Source organism: Clupea harengus, chromosome 2 (genome assembly GCF_900700415.2).
Source record: "Clupea harengus chromosome 2, Ch_v2.0.2, whole genome shotgun sequence".
Taxonomy (NCBI): domain Eukaryota; kingdom Metazoa; phylum Chordata; class Actinopteri; order Clupeiformes; family Clupeidae; genus Clupea; species Clupea harengus.
The window spans coordinates 9,102,101-9,126,047 of NC_045153.1; the positions used below are offsets into that span (position 1 = coordinate 9,102,101).

Here is a 23,947-nt window from a genome sequence, read left to right on the forward strand (position 1 = left end):
TGGCCCCAACTCTCTGGCTGCAGCCCTGAACGAGGTTGAGCAAGTGGAGCACGTTTTGCGGTTGTCCCCCGATTCCAAACATCGCGTGCGCCAGGCCGACCTGGAAGAGAGCGAGGCGATTCGTCAGGCCACAGAGGCAGCTTCTCAGCGATCATGGTTGGGACCCTGGAGGGCGGCAGAGCAGTCCGAGGGGTGGTGCCCATGTGGGGAACCAGGGCACTTTGCACGTCATCGCCCGGTGCCAGCGTTTCGCCACCCAACACCTCAGCCACGTTGACTGTGACCTGGAAGGTACCCCCTGCTGCACCCTGATGGATACCGAGTCCTCTATCGCCTTAGTCCGCCCCGGAACACCCTGGAACGACCGGAAACAAACAAGGCTGACTGCAGTCAGTTTTTTATTGCACGAACAACTCACAGCAACACACACGTGTTATATATATATGGAGGCGACCAGGACACACTACACACACACACGCACACGCACACGCAGGCCTGAGGTCGCCGTGAATTTTTGCTCTGCCTTTAACCCATCCCGGATCGTCCCTCCTCCAGGATCCTCCAGGAGCAGTGGGCAGCTTCTCAGCGCCCGGGGACCAAGTGAACCGTCCGTCTCGGTCAGGTACGGACAGGATTGTTCTGTTCTTTTTGCATGTTTTTCTGTTGGGGTTATTAGCGGAGGAAACCCCTTGTGAACACGGGGAGAACATGCAAACTCCACACAGAAAGGCCCGGGAGATAGCCCACTTGAACGAACGAACGAAGAACCGAGTCACCAGGCCTGGGCAGCCATGAAGCTTCACATCGTCATGGTTACAGGGGAGCGGGCACAGATGAGAGTGAAGAAGTCACAGCAGGTGACAGCCATGGGCCAAGCGGTCCATCATGCATCTTGCGTCCAGGACCTGTGCATCATTGGACTGGATCTTCGATGGGGTGCTATGGTGGATGAGTCCAGAGCCGAGCTACTTCTGGGCACTGAAGCCGTGGCACTCTATGCCACTAGCCGGGGGGGGGGGGGGGGGGGGGGGGGACTCTCGGCGAGGAGACTCTTTGCACTGCCGTAGTCAGGTGAGATCCAGCCCGCTCGGGACAAGCCATTACGCTGTCGGCGAGATCGTTTGCGAGCCAAAGGGAGCTGTTGCTGTGCCACTGCCAGTCCGAGAGTTCTCGCACCGCCACCATCAGCTGAGGCCGAGCCTGCCAAATCGCCTGCGCCCCCGCTCCAGAGAAGCCTCCACGCAACAACTGCCACCGTAAAGGTCGAGTCCGCCCACTGGAGAAGAGTTGCCCGCAGCTCAAGGGGTTCCTGCACAGCCACCATCAGTCGATAGCACACCCACTGCAGGCAAGCATTCGTGCCAGAGCCATTGTCTACGCAGTTACAATATGACATCAGTTATTTATTGTTAGGATGCAAACACTAATTTATACACCAAATGTCTGCCTCATCTTCATGTAGACCGGTGGTTCATCTTACCCCCAAGGCTCTGGCTCATTTTGCCCCACAGCCACCATTTTGGGAAAAGAGCTTAGTCAAGCAACCCAGAGCTGCACTTTCTCTAATTCACTCACACCTTTTCACACATTGTCAGTTCTTCAACATATATGATACAACTTTTTTAAACTGAGATGAATTACTTTTGATGTGAGAAGGATTTTACCTGATATACTTGTTTTTTGTTTGCTTACCACTTCATCCACATGGTTATTTTTTCCACAGCAAGATGAAGATGCAAATAGAGAATGCACACTAAATTTAGGGTCACATGATAAAAATTGTGTATGGTTGCCCAGATACAGTTTCCCACGTGGCTCATCTTACCCCACTCTCCCCTACAACGTTCATTTGTATCTTAGCTACATTTCAAAGAAGATTGACTTTCAAAATCCGTAGCCACTCTGTTAATCTTCAAACACCCGAATCCTGAAATCGCTCTGTACGTGCATTGGAAGAATCATACGTCCGTCCTTCTGTCTGGTTTGTTGTGATGTGACGCCATATCCGCCTAACTAAACCCGCGATAGTTCAACTGCGGAGGTTAAAGTTGCCAAGAGTTAACGTTTGTGTAGTGGTTATCAGTGGACTGTATTTTTAAATGTAACGTTTCTTTCGCGAAACTGTTTGACATTCGTTTAAGAGCAGATGGGTAGTATAACGTCAGTCTGTAACTATACGTTATCATGATTACTGGCTGATCTAACAAGCTTTTCTAGCTAGTGCTAGTCAGCTAAAATAAACAATTAAAATGTTAGCTAACTAGGTAGCTGGCTTACTACTAACTTTTGTGTAACGAAACTGTACATTAACGTACTGATTAATGTTGTCAAGGATATGTGCGTTGCAAATCTTTCTATCCGTCCGATCTGTTCTGGTTTACGTTGACTTGCACCACGGTAACATTAGCTAACATTAGAATTAATGCTTATTGTGCATGTCAGTTGATGGGCACACCGTTGATAGACGACACACCCATCTAAACGGGAGGGTAGAAAAAGACTTGGACTTGGCGGCTCATGACTATCCTGTAACTATGTCTTCTTTAACGCCTGAGCAACAGAGAAAAATAGAGGAAAACAGACAGCGAGCCCTGGCACGGAGAGCCGAGAGACTAGCTCAAGGCACTTGTCAACAGGATACTGGACCGAGCAACGTGAACGCTTACAGTAAACCAAATGCTGCACACTTTGGCCCTCGCCCCCCTCCTTCGGGCAGCAGTGTCCCATTATCCACAACGGGACCGTCAATCTCGCTGTATAACAGGCCAATAGAGAAGTGTCAACCCAGTGCAACTACTGCGAACAAACAGGTGGGTAATGCATTAAAATGCCCTGCACAGAAACTGTTTCGACATGCTTTAATAATATACAATAGGGCCATCATTTTGGTTGTTTAGATTATTAGACTGATTATTGAAATCTGAGAGTAAATGCATGAGGGTGTTTATTACCAGTACTTTACCTCTTGGAGTACTTGTCTTACATTTGTGAAATTGTCCCCCCCCCCCCCCCCCCCCAGGCTAAACTGATCGACCCTCTTCCCCTTCAGACAAGCAGTTTAGGCTTCAAACCACCGCCACATTCAGTGAACACTTCAAGCTTCAACTCTCCTCAGTCAACAAACACTTTGAGCTTCAAACCGCCACATTCAGTGAACACTTCAAGCTTCAACTCTCCTCAGTCAACAAACACTTTGAGCTTCAAACCGCCACATTCAGTGAACACTTCAAGCTTCAACTCTCCTCAGTCAACAAACACTTTGAGCTTCAAACCCCCACATTCAGTGAACACTTCAAGCTTTAATTCTCCTCATTCAACGAACACGCCGAGCTTCAAACTGCCACAGTCAACGAACACTTCAAGCTTCAAACCGCAACCACAGTCAACAAACACTTCGAGCTTCAAACCTTCACAGCCAGCCAAGTTAGGTGATGGCTCCTCAGGTGTACCTGTAGCTGGCTGCAAGACTGGTAGCTTTTACGGTTCAGGGCCTTGTCAGGTACCCCCTGCTGCGACCGCGACCGTTACTTTCTGCTGCTGCACAGAAACAGCCGCCCAGGCCCCCGGAGCCAGCCAGTGGACCACCTGTGAAGAAGCCCGCTGTGTCAGTGAGAGGGAGATGTGTGTCCCACACCGCAGAGCGCTTCAGGGTGGAGGTCGGCTACCAGGCACAACTCATTGCTGTCTTCAAGAACATTCCCTCAAAAAACTATGGTAAATACACTTGGATGTGTGATCATAGTCTTGTGGTAGTCATAGTGAATACTATTCATTGTAAGAATTGTATGATAGTGTCGGAACATGAATGTATAACACTCTTTTCCTTTTTTGGCCACAGTCATGATGCAATGTTATCACAATACATGTGTTTCAATATGAATATTTAGCATGTACTGGCCTGAACCATACAGTGAACTTCAGCATCAGAGCAGTTGATCATTCTTGCACAAGTAGCCTTCCAACAGGTTCAGAAAGCACATTGAAAACATTTGGTAGAATTTTTGGTTGGTTGGTTGGTTGGTATTTTGGTAAAAAAAGATCAGTACCTTACACTTGATATGATATCGTATAATTGTACTGTATCATTTTATTTACGCAGATCCCGCAACGAAGATGTGGAACTTCGGTCTGGAGGACTACGGCCAACTGAGTAAGGCCAGGTGTTCTCTACTTGTACAGTACCATATTCGTAAAAAGTAGTAGTTTGCACTCTTACTGGTTAGCCTCCATGACAGGACAGTGGTCTGGACCTGGACTCCTGTCCATGTATCCATGGCGATGGTACCCCATAGGCTCTTAAATGAAGCCCTTAGCACAGGAAAGCAAAGGGGTTACTTTGGATCTGAGAGAGGTTTTCCATAGCGGAAATATGCTGGATAGTTTTTCTATGGTGACTGGTGGTGGAAAAAAAAATCCTCCAGAGGTGATTTGTTTCTCTAAGATTGTAGGCCTGTTGTTGTTATGCTAATCTTGTATACATGTAAGTATAATCAGAGTTTGAACGTTAAGCAAAGATATGACTCTTTATTCACAATTTTCTCCTTTACACGATCACTACAAAGTTGTGTGTTGTTGTGTGTCACAAAGTTGAAGAGTTGGTAGTCTCCACTGAGTGAGCTAATTGTGTTTAAGCAGCCTCATGTGACTCTGACCAGTCCTTTAATTTCCCGTGCCGCAGTGGCGGAAGCTTCCGGCATCCCGTCCGTGGCCCTGAAACCGCTGGAGGGGATGGTGGGGCTGGATGTTACCGTGGCGACCAGCCGGGCGCGGGACGCAGCGGCGCTGTCCGCGCTGATGAAACTGTGCCAGGGCTGGCAGAAGCCCGGCGCCATCGTGAAGGCCCAGTGTGTGCTCACGAGCCGCTCCCGCTTCGAGGTGGACTCGCCCTACCACGCCAACATCATCGCTGCCTTCAAACAGATGCCCTCCAAAAACTACGGTGAGAAGGGTTTGTGTGAAATGCAGTAAGGATTAGGGCATATGATTGTATCAAAGGGCACTGGGACAAATCCTAGTAGAGACAATAAAAGTGTTACCAGTGGTAGAAAGGTAGGTGAATTATTAATTAATAATAATTGGTAATTAATTACTACAATTAGCGCAAGTGCATTTGCTTGGTGTTCTCTTGTTTTAAGTGATAAAGAGACAAACTATGATAGTGGCATTATCTTCTATTTGCTCAAATGTAGTCTGCCAAGTGTATGTTGAAATGTGGTTTGTTAATTTGAATTCAAGTGGTTAGTGTACTTCATAAAATATCTATCTATCTATCTATCTATCTCTCTCTCTCTGTCATATATATCTATATATATATATATATATATATATATTATATTCAAGTCATTAAAATACTCAGAAACATTTCTTGCTGGGGATGTCATTAGTCATTATTCTCACTGTGACACCTAATAAGCCTTATACTTTGTTTCAGACATGAAGACCAGGAAATGGAGTTTCCTGTTGGAGGATTATGGGAAACTCAGTGAGTACGGCTGCTGGTCTCGCATTATGCTTTGAGCCTCGAGTTGTTATGTGTTTTATGAAAATGACTCTGGCATCTTTGGCTTTCAAGACCATTATCCTCCTTTCTTCCTCCCCGCTGCTGCGACTCCACAGTCAGCCTATACTGCTTAAATTAGCTTAGCAGACTCTATTATCCGCCGACTGAAGGCAGAGTGAAGACATTTGTTTAATCAGGACAATAAACAACAGGTTTGTTTGGGGAAACCAAGACCTCCCAGCCACACGTTCATTGAAACAGCTCAAAGTATATGAAGCAAATTATCAACTCGGCGTGGAGCCATTTCTGCCAGCAAAGCACCTGTTTGTTCTCAGCTGTAAATCTTGTGTTTCATTTATCAACTAGGTAGATTTGTTTTCACTCAGTAGATTTGTAAACTGTGAGGCAAATAAATGTCTCAACATGGGGCCATTTCTGTCCGGAGTGCACTCGTTCTTTCCCAACCAGTAACATTCATCTTTTTTTATCTATTTATTTCTGTACCCTCTGTGGTTATTTACTCCATGTTAATTCATTCATTCATTCATTTATTTATTGATCTGTTTGTTCGTTCACCCAACCTCTATTGTTTATTTACCTTCTATTATTGTATTTATTTATGATTTACTTATTTACTTATTGAATTACTCACTCACCCCCACTCTATTGTGTATGCTGTGACAGTGGAGGTGCTGAATGCCATCTCCTCGGTGGAGGTGGAGCCCTTGCCCAGGGCAGTGGTGCAGGCCTTCTCCTCCCAGTTCGAGAAGAGCGTGTCCCAGGGGTCAGAGGTCGCCGAGCCCCCGGATGCCGACCTCTCGGAGGTGGATGCCACCCTTGTCAGCAGCCTCATGCAGTTCCAGAGAGTGGGCGTCAAGTAAGTTCTGATCTGTGTTTTGATTGGCTGGCCTAGATGTTAATAGGTATTGATCTGTGTTTTGATTGGCTGGCCTGGATGGTAATTGGTTCTGGTCTGAGTTTGTGTAGCCTAGAGGTCATGTTAAGTGGACATGTTTGGATCATTGGAGACAGTTGGCCATATGTTGCTTCTATAATGTTGATGATGATGATGGAATGTCCCTTCATAACGCAAATATTTAAATATAAATGCATTATGGGCCAGTCTGCTAAGGTTTTCATTCCTGTTAACGGAAATTTTTTCCTGCTTCCTCCGGGTGTTTCAAGCCTTGGGCTCTGTAAAGAGACAGTGTCAGTTGTTAATGCCGCTATATAAATTAATAAAATAGATTAGAATATAATTGAATTGAATTGAATTGAACCAGGTCTGCGCTATCTCCTTCCTTCCCTCTTCCCTCTGAGTTATCTGTTGTGTATGTGCCCATGCACTCTGATTGGTGCCATGTAATTCTCGGAGCTGTTTGCTATCTATGTCTGTGTGCCATATGGCGTTGCTTTGCAGTTATGCGGTGGCCAAAGATGGACGCCTGCTGCTGGCCGATGACATGGGCCTGGGGAAGACAGTGCAGGCCATCTGCATCGCTGCCTACTACAGGAAGGAGTGGCCGCTGCTGGTGGTGTCCCCGTCCTCCGTGCGATTCACATGGGCCGAGGTACAAAACCATCTCTGTGTTTCTGCACTCAAATCATCTCTGTGTTTCTGAACTCAAATCATCTCTGTGTTTCTGCACTCAAATCATCTCTGTGTTTCTGAACTCAAATCATCTCTGTGTTTCTGCACTCAAATCATCTCTGTGTTTCTGCCCTCAAATCATCTCTGTGTTTCTGCCCTCAAATCAACTCTGCTTTTCTACACTCAAATCATCTCTGTGTTTCTGCACTCAAATCATCTCTGTGTTTCTGCCCTCAAATCAACTCTGCTTTTCTACACTCAAATCATCTCTGTGTTTCTGCACTCAAATCATCTCTGTGTTTCTGCCCTCAAATCAACTCTGTGTTTCTTCTCTTAGACTACTCACTAAGTGTGCTTCACATGGAGGGACTAGATCCCGTCTGCGTTAGCATACTTAGTACACTCAGAACACTAGAGCTATGCTCAGAACGTCCACTCACTCATTCTATAGTCCACTATATAGTGAATCAGCCATTTTGTAGTGCTGTTTGAATTCTCAACTGTAAATGTTATTCACTATATAATCCCCATGTACGCTGCAGACTGTAGTGTAGAAGTGGTGTACTCTACAATTTCTCCAGAATACCCCAATTAATTACAGGAGGGAGACATCAGACACTTAGTTTCAAACGGAGATGATCGTATGGGTGTCTTTATTGCTCTATGTGTCGATTCCATGTGCATGTGCATTTGTTGTGAGTTAATAATAGAATACAAAAATGAAACGTGGAAAACCCAAGTGCCACTAATCAGCAGGCGCTCAAAGCCAGTGGTATCAGCGTGGCAGTTAATCAGCTTTCAGTTTGGGCCAAGTCTTGGTTGTCTTAAGTGTTTTTTTTTTTAAAAATTGAACCCAGATGATGTGTTTCTTCATCTCCCACTGATATTGATGACGGTATCTATTTTATCAGTGCTCGTGCTAGCTAGTATGACCTTGGTGGTGACCTCACCAGCAGCATGGTTTGTCTGCAGCAGTGTTTCAGCCTTTCACACAAGCAGGGAAGGAGCCATTTAGCAGGACGTGGTGTTGTTTGTGCGGGCTTTGTCACTGTCCCTAAATGCTGCTGTTTTGAGTTTCTAGACTGTTTACTGGCGTGTGACCCTCTCAATTGTCTGAGCGTGCCCTGGTGTGCCGTTGCTGTAGGGGACTAGATAAACATTCCAGCCATCATTCCAGTCGCATAAACGGCCCTTCAAATGTTTTACTCAGAAATGCTGAAGCAAACTCTCTGAGTACCGTTCCCCAGATTCTCTCTCTTTCACCCCCTACCCCCCCCCCCCCCCCCTCCCAAAACTCCCAAATGCTGCCTAGCTTCAGTCATTGTATATATGTGTGTCTGTGTTTGTGAGCCCGTTGCTCATTGTAATGGGCCCCCCCCGGTCCTCCTCCTGTTGCCATGGAAATAGATAGTGATGAAAGGCTTTGTTTGATGTGTGCCTGATGTCTTAAGTATTAGTCTGCGTTTGACATGGAACTGTGGCCCAGCTTGGTCTCTCTGGGACGGCAGTGTTCCAGTTCTCTCTTTGTGTTTGTCTTTTTTTCCTCTCTTCTTTTTCTCCTCTCCTTCTGCATCTTGCTTTATTAGTCTGCATTCTGTATTCTGGCCGGGTCTAACAAGCTCCCTCAGCAAAGCCCCTATGGTCACACACACACACACACACACACACACACACACACACACACACACACACACACACACACACAGAGGTACATGTACACGCTCACATACACACACACACACACAGAGGTACATGTACACGCTCACATACACACACACACACACACACACACACACACACACACACCCACACAGAGGTACATGTACACGCTCACATATACACACACACACACACACACACACACACAGAGGTACATGTACACGCTCACATATACACACCACACACACACACACACACACACACACAGAGGTACATGTACACGCTCACATACACACCACACACACACACACACACACACACACACACACAGAGGGTACATATACACGCTCACATACACACAAACGACCACACACACACACACACACACACACACACACACACACACACACAGAGGTACATGTGTACACACACACACACACAGAGGTACATGTACACACACACATACACACTCACACACACACACACACACACACACACACACAGAGGTACATGTACACGCTCACATACACACACATGCACACACACACACACACACACACACACACAGAGGTACATGTGTACACACACACACACACACACACACACAGGCCCTTACTCGGGCCACATTCACAAAGGGCTCAGTGAAAGGGATGATTAAGTCAGCTGTCACAGTGGGCACACAATGGAAGTTTGACCAAATAAGTTAGTGAGGCTCTGCCCCAGAAAGGCGAACACGAACACACACACACATATACACACATACACACACACACACACACACACACACACACATGCCCACAAACTTACTCTCACACACACACAGAGACACACACGCACATTTGGACATAGACATGCAAACACGCACACACACACACACACACACACACACACACACACTCAAACTTACTCGCACACACACACACACACACACACACATCTTGGGGCCTTATTATGTGAAGCACTGCCCTCTTTCTCTGTGCGCTCTGTCAGGTTTACTTTAAAGGTTGGGATCACAAGGCCCAGAGCTGTGTTTGTCTGCTGCTTTGTAGGTCTCCATGTTGGTGTGTGTGTGCCCACAAGTTCCCACGTGTTTACAATTCCACGTTAGGTTCTCTCTTTAAAGCAACAGTATGCAGCACTTGACCCCTTTTTGAGAAATGTTTTGATAACCAACTAATTTTGGTATCACCTTCAAATTCATTTTAATGGTATATGATCATGTGAATGTGATTCCTATTGTTCCCCCTAGCGACCCAGGCAAAGAGCTGTGTAGTTCTATGGTCCTATTGTTCCCACTAGCCTCCCAGGCAGTGCTGTGTAGTTCTATGGTCCTATCGTTCCCACTAGCCACCCAGGCAAAGAGCTGTGTAGTTCTATGGTCCTATCGTTCCCACTAGCCACCCAGGCAAAGAGCTGTGTAGTTCTATGGTCCTATCGTTCCCACTAGCCTCCCAGGCAAAGGGCAAGCAAGCTTGTATCAGTGTCTACTCTTCTGCTGTTGGTGTTTTCATGCCTTTGAAGTTGTAAGAGTTGTTAGCTTGCTAGTTTTAGACCAAAGCTTCTTACTGCTACTTTAAAATTCTGTTTCTTTTGTTTGTTTTGTGTTTTTGAAACTGCAGTGTGTGGATCTAAAGAGCTCTATGCCACTCTCTATTTTTCCTGTACTAGGCTCTGACTTGAGTTTTCCAGTCAGAAGTGTGTTGCTCTTATCTTCCTCCTTTTGTTCTGAGTCACGTTATTATCGGAGTTATTTATGGTGACGGTTTGCTGTGGAGGCAGCCTGTGTTGGCCAGGGCTGTTTTCACTGTTTAAATAACATTTTGAGGGTTAGCAGTTAATTCAGACGGCTTATTCAAACTGTTTATCCAGGGAGTCCAAATACATTTCTGTCTAATTAACTGTATTTAGGTGTGACACAGCTGTGTTATGTCTGAAGCTGGTTTAGTGTTTTATATCCACCTGTGTTTCATGTGTTTCTTGTCTCTCTTTCTCGTTAAACACGTCCTCTCTCTCTGTCTGTTTGTCTGCTTGTCTGTCTGTGTTCATGTCCCTTCCTGTTTCTTTTCTCCTCCTTCTCCTTCTCATTCTCTCTGTCCTGTCTTTGTCTTGGTTTATTTTGCTCTTTTTTCCTTTCCCCTCTGTCTTTCTCTGATGCCTTCTCTTGGTTCTGTCCCCCTCATTCTCTTCCATCTCTTTTCCTCTCTACTAATTTCTGTCTTTCTCTCTCATTCCCTTTCTGTCCTCTATCCTTCCTCCCTCTCTCTCTCTCTCTCTCTCTCTCTCTCTCTCTCTCTCTCTCTCTCATCCTCCCTCCCTCCTTCTCTCTCTCTCCCTCTCTCATCCTCTCTCTCTTTTTCTCTCTTTTTCTCTCTTCCTCCCTCTCTCTGTCCCTCCCTCTCTCTCTACCTCCTTCCCTCCCTCCCTCCTTCTCCCTCCCTCCTTCTCTTTCTCTCCCTCCCTCCTTCTCTGCCTCCCTCCCTGCAGGCCTTCCGGCGTTGGCTGCCGTCTGTGGGGGCTGACAGTGTGAATGTGGTGGTGACGGGCAGGGACAATCTGCGTGGGGGCCTGGTCAACATCGTCAGCTATGACCTCCTGAGCAGAGTGGACAAGCAGAAGCCCGCAGAACCCTTCAACGTGCTCATCATGGTCAGAGGCAGGGCACCGCACGGACACACACACACACACACACACACACACACACACACACACACACACACACACACACACACACACACACACACACACTCACCCCTCTTACATACATGCATACACACACACACACACACACACACACACATACACACACACGCTAGGGCTGAACGATTAATTGCATTTGCGATTTAATCGCGATATGGTAGAATGCGATTTTCTAACCGCAATGTTCGCGATTAAAAACGTGGTCTTAAAAAAAAAATTAAGATGGTCAATTTTGCACACATTGTTTAAAAAGTGCATGCCTTGTGTTTATTCTTACAATGATTTAGTTTAAATTACTTAAATGCACAGTGGCAAAGCCATCGATTTGTTGTTCTTGATTCTGTAATGAGCAGTTAAATAAAAATGTAAAATGTGGGAAATAATATTTTACACTAAATGTATCTAATATTGTGTTGGTCATATTTAAATCATTCATTACGATTTGTTTGAAAAAAAAATGGATAAAAAAAAAAAATTGCATATTCAATCGCAATATTGGGGGGAAAAAATCGCAATTACATTATTTTCCCAAATCGTTCAGCCCTAACACACGCACACACATACATACGCCCACACATACATACGCACAAACACACATACATACGCCCACACATACATATGCACGAACACACACGCACACACTTATTTACTCAGGCTCATGCTCGTACACAGACGCACACACACACACACAGACATACCCCACTTACATACATATACACACACACACACACACACATACCCCACTTAGATATATACATGCATACACACATATACGCACAAACACAAACATGGCCTGTCCATGTGCTTATCGATGTTGAGATGCTGAAATGAACCCATCTGCCAAGATGGCGCATGTGTAGGTCTGTGTGTGGCCCCAAACATGACGCTGTGTGTTAAGGGGGTGTGTTCATGGCCTTTTCAAAGTGCTTATCATGTTGAGAGGCAGGTCACTGACCCAGCCTGTCATCAGTCTGTGCCTGTGCCTGTGTGTGTGTGTTTATGTGTGTGTGTGTGTGCGTGCCTGTGTGCGTGCCTGTGCGTGTGTGTGTGTGTGTGTGCGTTCAACATGGTGAGTCACACCACAACCTGTCAAGTGCGTCTGTGTGTGTGTGTGTAAGAGTGTGTGTTTCCTCTACTGCATGGCTAGGCTGTCGGCACAGAGCATCACTCTGCAGGCTGATACAGCAAACAAACAGAGTGTGAGCTTCTCTCCGCGGCTGCGTGGTGGAAGTGCTCTCTCTGCCTTTACAGTGTCTCATTGTTCTAAACTCCGCTTCTAGAACCGCTCAGTCGGGAGTATGGAACTAGAACATTGGGTGGAGCGCATCTTAGCGCTCTCCCTGTAGTTTGCCCCATTGCCCTTAAAGAAATACGTATCATGTATTATGAAGCGCTCTCAGAATTAGAGGGGATGTGTGCTGTTGATGTGTAGGAGGACTGAGGGAGATATTCATTTTGGAACTCTTCTTGGACAGTTTTCAACATAAAGACATGGGCATATGAAGCATGTCGATAAGTATAAATATATAAGTATAAGTATAAATGTATAAGGATAAATGTATAAGTATAATGTCTATTTTGTCCCTCCTCAGGACGAGTCCCACTTCCTGAAGAACATGAAGACTGCCCGCTGCAGAGCGGCCCTTCCCTTATTAAAGGTACGGCAGCGGCTCTCTCACACTAGTATCACACGAACGACACACTTTTAAAAATCTCAGTGCGTATGAACCTATGAACCCGAGAGTCATATAGTGGTAGTGGTTTGACCCCTAGGGCGCTGTAGGCTAGTGTGTGTGTGTGTGTGTGTGTGTGTGTGTGTGTGTGTGTGTGTGTGTGTGTGTGTGTGTGTGTGTGTGTGTGTGTGTGTGTGTGTGTGTGTGTGTGTGTGTGTGTGTGTGTGTGTGTGTGTGTGTGTGTGTGTTAGTTAGTGGTTTGGCCCCTAGGGCGCTGTAGGCTAGTGTGTGTGTCGGAGCGGCCGGCTGTTTGCCGCATGAAGATGCAGCCTGGCTCACAGTCACATGAACTTTCTGAAGGGCTAAACCCTCAACTTCCTTCATGTAGTGGTTTGACCCCTAGGGCGCTGTAGGCGTGTGTGTGTGTGTGGCTCACAGTCACATGAACTTTCTGAAGGGCTAAACCCTCAACTTCCTTCAAAACAAGCAGCTCTGCCCCCTGGAGCCCCCGCAGCAAGGTCCTGACACACCTCCGGGGCAGTCGCCCCTGATCTGTCCATCTCCTTCTTCTCCTCTTCCATCTGTCTATCTGTCGCTCTCTCCCTCCCCCTCCCCCTCTCCCTCTCTCTATCGCCCCATCATGGCTTACAGTGTGTCAGAGTGAGCTGTTTATCTCGGAGGCAAGAGATAAAATAGGTCTCAGTCCACACCGAGGGACATTAAGTTGTCCCTGTCAGTGTTACTGTTTTGACCCTTACTGACCTGCGTTCCCTCACAGCTCTCATAACATGTTCAGAACCGGTCTGATGTGTGTATGGGTCATGAGTCTTTAGTCTAGAGATAGTCTAGACTTGACGACATCTAGTCTAGACTTGACATAATCTAGTCTAGTCTACATAGTGAGATTTATGATCTTTATAGTCTCTCACAGCTCTCATAACGTGTGTAGAACTGGTCTGATGTGTGTATGGGTTATGAGTCTTTAGTCTAGAGATAGCCTCACAGAATCTAGTCTAGACTTGACATAATCTAGTCTAGACTTGATAAAATCTAGTCTAGACTTGACAGAATCTAGTCTAGACTAGTCTAGTCTAGTCTACATAGTGAGATTTATGATCTTTATAGTCTCTCACAGCTCTCATAACGTGTGTAGAACTGGTCTGATGACTTGTGGTTTATGATTCTTTACAGTCTCTCACCGCCCCTGAAGCTGTCAGTCCTGAATGCTGAGTCATTATGAAAGTGTTATAAATAGGCTCCCGGAATAAACACACGGTCTGCCGCAGAGCCTCGCACAAGAATTGATATTTGAGAAGGATATTTGAATACCCTAATTATGGCTGAAAAACTAATCAAAGCACAATTTGCTCTTCATCAGCGAGTTTGACGGCAGAAGTACTATGGCCTTGTTGATGCAATATGAATATTAATTATTGACCTCTTCATCAAGACCTCATCAGCCTCTAATGAACAGAGACCAATGACTGTAGAAAAGATGGACAGCATGGTGTCATGCACGTACCTTCTGAGGAGATGAAGCCAAAATCGGTTCGGCCATATTGGCAAAATTGGAGCCAGAGGCAGCGCAGGAAATGCTTTTCTGAGCCAGAGTGTGCGTAGTAAACAGAACATTGGCCAGGAATAAACCATATTTTGGTTAAATCTCTGCCATTATTAAATTCCCTCTGGTGGGTTCACGTTTGACTGAGCATATCCTGTCCATTATTTTTACAGTCATTGATAGACATCAAGTAGAAGCAGTGGGAAAAAAAAACATACTGTCAGGTCACGTTTGCCATCAAAACCTCAAAGAACAGCCCTACAGTTTTTAATGTGATTTATTGTTATAGTTCCATGCATTAATATGAATGTGATGCACATATCAGTATGTGGTCATTATTATATAGTTCAGTTGTAATTATTTCCTCCTCCTTCTCTGATTGGCTGCTCCTGCTCTGACAGGCAGCTAAGCGGGTGATTCTGTTGTCGGGGACCCCTGCCATGTCCCGCCCCTCGGAACTCTACTCGCAGATTCTGGCGGTTAGCCCCTCGCTTTTCCCACGCTTCCATGATTTTGGGGCGCGCTACTGTGATGCCAAGCAGGTGAGTCCTGGTTCTACATCAATCAGAAAGTATAAAACACCACTCTGAGCCTCTGGGCTTCTACTTTCCTGTTACCCTGGAGGAAGAGGGTGGAGGAGACCTAGAACAGAACAGAACAGAAGATGAGATTAATCACTTTGATTGTTGGTTATTATTTGATCAGCTCAGCTTTAGCGAGATGTTGGTGATCTTTCTTTAGAAATCATTCAATTCAATTCAATTCAATTCAATTCAATTCAATTGCATTAACATAGCGCCAAAACAATAAATTGTCTCAAGGCGCTTTACAGAGCCTAGGCCTGAACCCCCCTTAGAGCAAGCCCAATGGCGACAGGGGCAAGGAAAAACTCCCTGTTAATCAGGAAGAATTCTTAAGCAGAACAGCGGCATATAAGGGGGGGCCATCTGCTTGAGGCCAGCCGGGTAGAGATGGATGATAAATCATTGTCCATGTCTCTTCTCTCCTCTCCTCTCCTCTCCTCTCCTCCTCCTCTCCTCTCCTCTCTCCTCTCCTCCTCCTCCCCTATCCTCCCCTCTCCTCTCTCCTCTCCCCTCCCCTCTCTCTCCTCTCCCCTCCTCTCCTCCGGCAGCTTGCCTGGGGTTGGGACTACTCTGGCTCGTCTAACCTGCTGGAGCTGCGCCTGCTGCTTGGGGAGACGCTGATGCTGCGGCGGCTCAAGAGGGAAGTGCTCTCCCAGCTGCCCGCCAAGCAGCGCAAGGTTGTCATAGTCACCACAGACGGCATTAACGCCCGCACCAAAGCAGCGCTCTCCTCCGCTGCCAAGAACCTCGCCAGCGGAAGCAATAACGTGAGTGATGCCGGAGAGGGACCAGGTTATTATGGGCTAGATGGAGGCTGGAGAGCAGCACTGTTACTGGTGGAATTGGGAGCAGTGCGTTATGAGAAATAAAACACACACAGTGTATTTTTGTTTTGAAAATAGTTGGAACAACTGAACAACTTTCAGAAGTTACTGAAATGTATTATCTGCATACACATTTTCCTCAAGGAATTGTTGCTAATCACTTAACTTTTCTTTACCATTGCAAAGCAGTGCTTAACAAGTGGATAAGCAAGACTATAAAGTGTATGTTTCCTCATAAACATGTGCTTAATGTCGTGTGAGCAGATGTCTTTGTCACCTTTTGCATACATTTATATATAGTATTCAGTATTCAGCATTCGTAACACACAGCTTCCTTCTTGGTAAAAGAATAAAGTGTCTGAGTGTTGTATTTATAGTTGTTTGTGTGAACACATAATAATAATATACTTTTGATTTCCTTTCAACCCACAGAAGATGAAAGAGAAAGAAGCTCTTCTGGTTTACTATAACCACACGGCAGAGGCCAAGATTCGGCCCATTATGTGAGTTTCTTTCAGAGAACACAGACACACTGACTTTAAAATCCAAATTTAAAATTATCATTTTAGGAGAGTGGCACAGTAGACATAGAACAACATTGGCAACGGGTTTTGTGCTTCTCATTCACATCTTTCATATCATTACACAAGTAGTCCGTTCTCTTCTCATAATCGAAATTCATTGTAACTGAAAACCAGCAAGTAATACGCAACACCTGAAACTTTAAAGTTCTATTTGGATGAAGCCCGAAACGGCAACAAAATAATAAAAATATATATATTTTGGAAGAATGTCAACCGCATAATAAGCGTTGCGGTAGGGTCCTGTTTGTCCTGTCTGGATTTATTTTCCAATACTGACTGGTGGACTGTACATAATCCCTTACTAATAGAGGTTGTTTAAACTACAGCTACTGAAAGGATGCATTGTATTAGTTGTAGCCTCTCAAGTAATTAAACAGGATGTTGATGTGACGAGAGACATGGGGTTCAACAAGACGCCTGTAGCTACAAACTTGAGCTTGTATTACAACATTCCCGCTCCATTCCCCTCGCCTCTTCCCCAATACATCCCAGCCCAAATAATCCGCCTTCCACATCTGATCTCCCACTCTTTCCCTCTCGTATCCCCCCTGCTCCCTGTGTGCGGTTCGCTCTGCTCAGGGAGTACATCATGGACATGCTGGAGTGCGGTCGGGAGAAGTTTCTGGTCTTCGCCCATCACAAGGTGGTGCTGGACAGCGTGACCAAAGAGCTCCAGGAGAAGGTGAGCGGACACTACGTGGCCGACCCATAGAGAATTGATAAGATTAGTCTTACTTGTGCAATTTTGTTTTCAAAATAACATTTTCGATTTTCTTTTAATATTATTCTATAATATTGGTGCGTTTCATCCATTTATTTCTTCTGATGTGAAAGACATTGGGGCTGTCTGTGGTTTGGGCTCTGCTACAGATTTGGTAGCAGCAAGACTTCTCTCATGTTATTTGTAGTTCTTCTGGTCAAGTGTAGGCTCATTAAAGTGCAATGTACTAGAGTGTATTATAATAATGTTTTGATAATGCATTACATTGTATTATAATAATGTCTTGATATGCACTACAGTGTATTATAATAATGTTTTTTGCAGAATGATGTTCCGTTAACCATTTCATTTCAAAATATAATTCGAGCAAAATTCAGTAGAACTTCTTGCAAGTGTTCTGTTCCTCGCATGTTCTTCTCCTGTTCTACCCCCTGAAGGGTGTGAACTACATCCGCATAGACGGTTCTACCCCATCGGCGGAGCGTCAGCAGCTGTGCGAGCGGTTCCAGTTCTCCGAGAAGAGCTGTGTGGCGGTGCTCTCCATCACCGCTGCCAACATGGGCATCACGCTCCACGCCGCAGACTTGGTGGTGTTTGCCGAACTCTTCTGGAACCCGGGGGTGAGTGTGTGTGTGTGTGTGCGTGCGCGCCTCATGCTCAATGCTGCAGACATGGCATACTGCGTGACAATAGCGTACGACAATAAGGAAATCTTAAATATGGCATACAGCGTGATAATAACATGCGACCGTAAGGAAATCTCAAATACCGAATACTGCGTGATAATAGCGTGTGACGATAAGGACATCTGAAATACAGCATACTGCGTGACAATAGCGTACGACAATAAGGTAATCTTAAATATGGCATCCAGCGTGATAATAACATGCGACCGTAAGGAAATCTCAAATACTGAATACTGCGTGATAATAGCGTGTGACAATAAGGACATCTGAAATACAGCATACTGCGTGACAATAGCGTGTGACAATAAGGACATCTGAAATATGGCATCCTGGGGAAATTGATTAGGCTGCACAGGCAGCACCCCTCCGGGACGCTCTGGGATCTTCTACCTGACACAGTGTTCACAGGTTTCCTTTCAAACCCCAGTGTAAGGTCTGTGTTCTGTCCGTGTCTAATTTCTGTGTTTGTCTCCCTTGTGTGGTCACATGTTTGTTCCCATGTCTAGTCCTCGTGCTTCCTTGTTCCCGCCATGTGCTTTCCCTATGTTTGTTTGTCTATGCCATGTGCCCTCTTGTTGTTGTCCGTGTCTCCACCCCTCACCTGTTCCCAATCTCCCGGGTTGTGTGTGTCATTGGTTTCACCTGTGTCCTGTTAATTCCCCTTGTTTAGTCCACCTGTGTCCTTGTCTGCCCCGCCTTGATTGTTCTCACCTGTCCCTCGTTATCTGTTGCCTGTGTGTATATATAGTCCTTGTTTTCTTGTTCCTGTTTGTGTCTTCGTAGATTGTGTTTCATGGTATGTTCCTTGTTTTTCCACTGCTCCTTGTGTGTTCCTAGCGTTTAGCGCTTCCGCCTTGTTCAAGTGATTACTCGTGCTTCTGACCTCTGCCTGCCCTACAACTATTCTCCTGCCTATTCCCTGTTTGGATTTGTTTGCCTACTTTTGGACTGCCTACCTGTGTACCGAACCCTGCTAGTAAACGTTTATTCTTCTGAATCTACCCCTGTGCTGAGTCGTGCGATTGAGTCCTGCACAACACCCACCAGTCGTAACACCCAGGAGTGCATGTCATTTATCCATTTCATCCGTTTCTTTTTTATTTCTCCGCCACCCCTGGAGTGGAAGCCGTTTATCCAGTCGTACGTCGGCTCCTCTCAGTGTCTCTGACAAACAGCTGGCAGCACTGTGAGATGAGACCTGAGGAAACCCAAGGCTGGCAGGTCTCTGGCCTCGTAACCCTGGTGGGGTTCACAGGGGTCAAGTGGGGTTCACAGGGGTCAAGTGGACCACGCTGCAGCGAGGCGCCATCCTTCCCTTTGTCTTTTAGATATTTATCCGATGCCTATATCCAGAGTGCTGGATAATTCAGGAAAGGGCATCGCTTCAACACTTCTGCTCTCTAAGCACTCTTTGAACCGATGAACCCCTCAGGCATTGGTGTTCATAGTGTTCATAGTGTTCATAGTGTTCATAGTGTCCATAGTGCCTAGTGTTCATAGTGTTCATAGCGCTTAGTGTTCATAGTGCTTAGTGTTCTTAGTGTTCATAGTGCTTAGTGTTCATAGTGTCCATAGTGCTTAGTGTTCATAGTGCCTAGTGTTCATAGTGCTTAGTGTCCATAGTGTTCATAGTGTTCATAGTGCTTAGTGTTCATAGTGCTTAGTGTTCAAAGTGTTCATAGTGTTCATAGTGTTTAGTGTTCATAGTGCCTAGTGTTCATAGTGCTTAGTGTCCATAGTGTTCATAGTGTTCATAGTGCTTAGTGTTCATAGTGCTTAGTGTTCAAAGTGTTCATAGTGTTCATAGTGTTTAGTGTTCATAGTGCCTAGTGTTCATAGTGCTTAGTGTTCATAGTGTTCATAGTGTTCATAGTGCTTAGTGTTCATAGTGCCTAGTGTTCATAGTGCTTAGTGTTCATAGTGTTCATAGTGCTCATAGTGTTCATAGTGCTTAGTGTTCATAGTGTTCATAGTGCTTAGTGTTCATAGTGCCGAGTGTTCATAGTGCCGAGTGTTCATAGTGTTCATAGTGCTTAGTGTTCATAGTGTTCATAGTGTTTAGTGTTCATAGTGCTTAGTGTTCTTAGTGTTCATAGTGCTTAGTGTTCATAGTGTTCATAGTGCTTAGTGTTCATAGTGCTTAGTGTTCATAGTGCCTAGTGTTCATAGTGCTTAGTGTTCATAGTGCTTAGTGTCCATAGTGCTTAGTGTCCATAGTGTTCATAGTACTCTGTGTTCATAGTACTCTGTGTTCATAGTGCTTAGTGTTCATAGTGCCTAGTGTTCATAGTGTTCATAGTGCTTAGTGTTCATAGTGTTCATAGTGCTTAGTGTTCATAGTGCTTAGTGTTCATAGTGCTTAGTGTTCCTGCTTAGGATTAGGGTTCAGTGTTTGTGTGAGGAGGTGCAGAAAGGAATGATGTCGCCCAGAGGTTTCCTTTATGTAGTGGTTTGGCTCGTCTGGTGAGAGCTCTTTATTTCTCCCTATAAGCAAAGGTTATCTCAAGGTCACACCTTGTTGTAGTGTTTTTATTTTTTTTCTCCTGTCTTTTGTACCATTGCGGCTTACAGGTCAGAGTTCAGTGTCGTTTTGGTTTATTGGACCCGTCTTCCTTCTAAAGCCTCAGTGAAAGGGGAAACAAAAACAAGTTGAGGCCAAATGTAATTTCACTGAGCTGTAACGTGTGATGTAATCTAATTTCTTCTGCTGCCTCGAGGTCAAATCGTTCTCTCGTGGCTTAAGGCCTCGGTTGTCTGTAAAGCAGCTTGCTCACAATGCCTTTAGTAAACAGAACCCTGCACCAATTGGCAGAAGGTGTGTGTGTGTGTGTGTGTGTGTGTGTGTGTGTGTGTGTGTGTGTGTGTGTGTGTGTGTGTGTGTGTAGAGAGAGAGTGTGCATGTGTGTTTGTACATGTTAGTGTGTGTGCTGTGCATCAGTTAACTGAAATCAATTTGTATGTGTTTGTGTCTGTGCTTGTGTCTGTACATGTATGGTGCACCAGTCGTGAAATGCATTTGTGTGTGTGTGGTGCACCAGCCCTTCTAAGATCCATGTGTGTGTGCGTGCGTGCGTCCGTGTGTGTGTGTGTGTGTGTGCGTGCGTGCGTGTGTGTGTGTGTGTGTGTGTGTGTGTGTGTGTGGTGCACCAGTCGTCTAAGATCCATGTGTGTTGCCCCGTCTCCCTCCCCAGGTGCTGATCCAGGCGGAGGACCGAGTGCACCGCATCGGGCAAACCAGTAACGTGGACATCCATTACCTGGTGGCCAAAGGCACGGCTGACGACCACCTCTGGTGAGGCACACTGCTCATGCTCACTGAGCTTCTCTGGGCTTCAGGAAACCCCCTGTGTGCTGTATGCTGTCGTGTATGTGATCAGTGCCTGACACCATGACCTTTAGATTCATAGATTATATTACAATTCCATGTCCTGGAGTTATTGTTTGGGATTGGCCAGGGCACCCCCCCCCCACACACATACACACACACTTTGTGTATTTTCTTTAAATTATCATGCAGCTTAAAATATTCTGTCTGTAAACTCTCCTTACGCTAGATGAGTATGTGTTTTAGATATACATAAGTTTGTAGATACAATTAAACAATACGTTTTATCTACATGTGAAATACCTATTGTATATAACATACCTCTATAGTTTCTCATTTCTACCTGGATTTTTGTGATTTAAGAACTTTGTTAGAATGTAGTATTTGAAGTCATTCAAGTAATTCTGTTACAAGTCAGTCTTTGTTTGTTTTGGAAACGGTTTGGAGGGTGAACTTAAATCCTGAATTGCAGTATTCTTATCCATAATTCTTTTAAAAAGACAATTCTTTGTATCTTCCTGTATTTATGTCCCTAGTATCCCTGCTACTGCAGGATGGCACTGTGGAAACGCACTCACTGTATGTTTTTGGTTGGCCGCACTGATGCGCTAAGATAACAGCGCTCTGGGCCAAGTGTTGAGTGGGGCGCTCACTCTAAAAACATCTGCCCAGCGAGTGCCCATTCAGTGTATGGTGCCCTAATGCACCTATTGTTGCTCCGTGTGTGTGTGTGTGTGTGTGTGTGTGTGTGTGTGTGCGTGTGCATGTGTGTCTGAGTGTGTATACGTCACTGTGTGTGTGTGTGTGTGTGTGTGTGTGTGTGTGTGCGTGTGTGTGTGTGTGTGTGTGTGTGGATAACTGGCTCAATTTTAAGTGATGACCCCCACCCATTTCAGCTTCTTCCCCCTGGACGAAGGTTTGCATCCCAAAGTGCAGAACAAAGCGGTATAAAAAAAAAACATTGTTCCAGCAGCCATTACAAGTCGTGGCAACATTTATTTATTTATTTATTTCTCTCTCTAGTTATTAAGTGGTTGAGGAAGGATTGCAACCCTGAACACTTTTATTATGTGTGTCAGCTTTCTGTTGTTTGTAGAATGTGTGTCAAAATGGACGATGACTCATCTGCTGCGAACCAAATCTACCTGTGGATACAAAGAAAAAATAACCTGAACCATTGTGTGTGTGTGTGTGTGTGTGTGTGGTGTGTGTGGTGTGTGTGTGCGCCTCAGGCCGATGATTCAGGAGAAGATGAAAATACTGGAGCAGGTGGGACTCTCTGAGGCCAATCTCTCCGACAGAGCTGAGTGTGCCAGCTTCCACAGCAAGGTTGTACACACACACACACACACACACACACACCACACACACACACACACACACAACACACACACACACACACACACACACACACAAAAGCATGTACGCACACACACATGTATATACACTCTCGTGTACACACACGCACACACACACACACAAACACACTAACTCAACCTCTTTCTGTCACAGTCTTTAAGTGCATATGATGAGAAAAAGGGATGCTAAATGTTTGGATTGTGTAAATTCTGTAAAATTGCTTTTGAATGGATATTTTAGTAAATACATTTTTAAAAAGCTTATCAGAAATCCCCTGTCTGAGGAGGTGTGATCCAAACAAGATCAGCAGAGTGGAATAATAAAGCTTGACATGACATCTGTCATCTTGAAACACATTTATTGATTCATAACTTCAATATCTTCAGATATAAAAATGTTAGGGGGAAAGTTCTCTAATGTTACTACAGGAAATATACATACTCTAATTATATACAGTATGATTAAAATGGTTGTGTGTGTGTGTGTGTGTGTGTGTGTGTGTGTGTGTGTGTGTGACCCAGGATCCTAAGCAGAAGACCATCACAGAGATGTTCCAGCGGTCGTTTGCGGAGGATGACGTGGACGAGGCTGTGCTGCTGGAGGCCGTGACCGACTGGGAGGACGGAGACGAGGGGACCACGGGTCTCAAAGCTAGCGCCTTCTCCGAGAGCCCCAGCAAGAAGAGACGCATACTTGACTACTTCGGCCGCTGATCGGACTGCATTTAGACCGTATACACAACTACATCAACCAATGATCTGATTGTATTTAGACCGTATACACAACTACATCAACCAATGATCTGCCTTCAGCCGATCAATCACAACGCTCTTATGATTTCCCTTAAAAAAAAAAAGCATTTGCTTTGTTTGATTATGTTAAGGAAAGCCTTTTGCTCTGTTAAAAATATGATAATAATTGATGTTCAGCCTTACATCATGAAAGATGGCTTAAGGCTCGTCCATTATTTTGTGTGCTCTGTGAGAACATGCCTGCACAGCTTATGACTCCTTGATGAATGAATATAATAAAGAGTTTATTTTATTTTCATGATCACATGAGTTTTTAATTGTATTGCAGTGAATTACAGTGGAAATGCACTCACAGCTGACTCATAGCTCAAAGAAGACCAATATATAGCTTTTATTTTCAAACTGGACATGCTATTATTATTGTTATTCTT

At 45.2% G+C, this 23,947-nt stretch overlaps 1 protein-coding gene across 1 annotated transcript; it reads left to right on the forward strand.

Annotated features, from left to right (window-relative positions):
• Positions 1–1,996: 1,996 nt before the first annotated feature.
• On the forward strand, positions 1,997–23,820 carry smarcal1 (SWI/SNF related, matrix associated, actin dependent regulator of chromatin, subfamily a-like 1). Its single transcript, XM_042709741.1, is given in 18 exon segments — positions 1,997–2,810; positions 3,020–3,463; positions 3,465–3,714; positions 4,100–4,150; positions 4,679–4,939; positions 5,432–5,482; positions 6,185–6,377; positions 6,921–7,071; positions 11,235–11,396; positions 13,040–13,105; positions 15,083–15,223; positions 15,814–16,032; positions 16,522–16,592; positions 17,253–17,355; positions 17,832–18,014; positions 21,272–21,372; positions 22,638–22,734; positions 23,286–23,820. Coding segments are annotated over 18 exon segments (3,012 nt in total). The 5' UTR covers positions 1,997–2,534; the 3' UTR covers positions 23,478–23,820.
• The last annotated feature ends 127 nt before the right edge of the window (positions 23,821–23,947 follow it).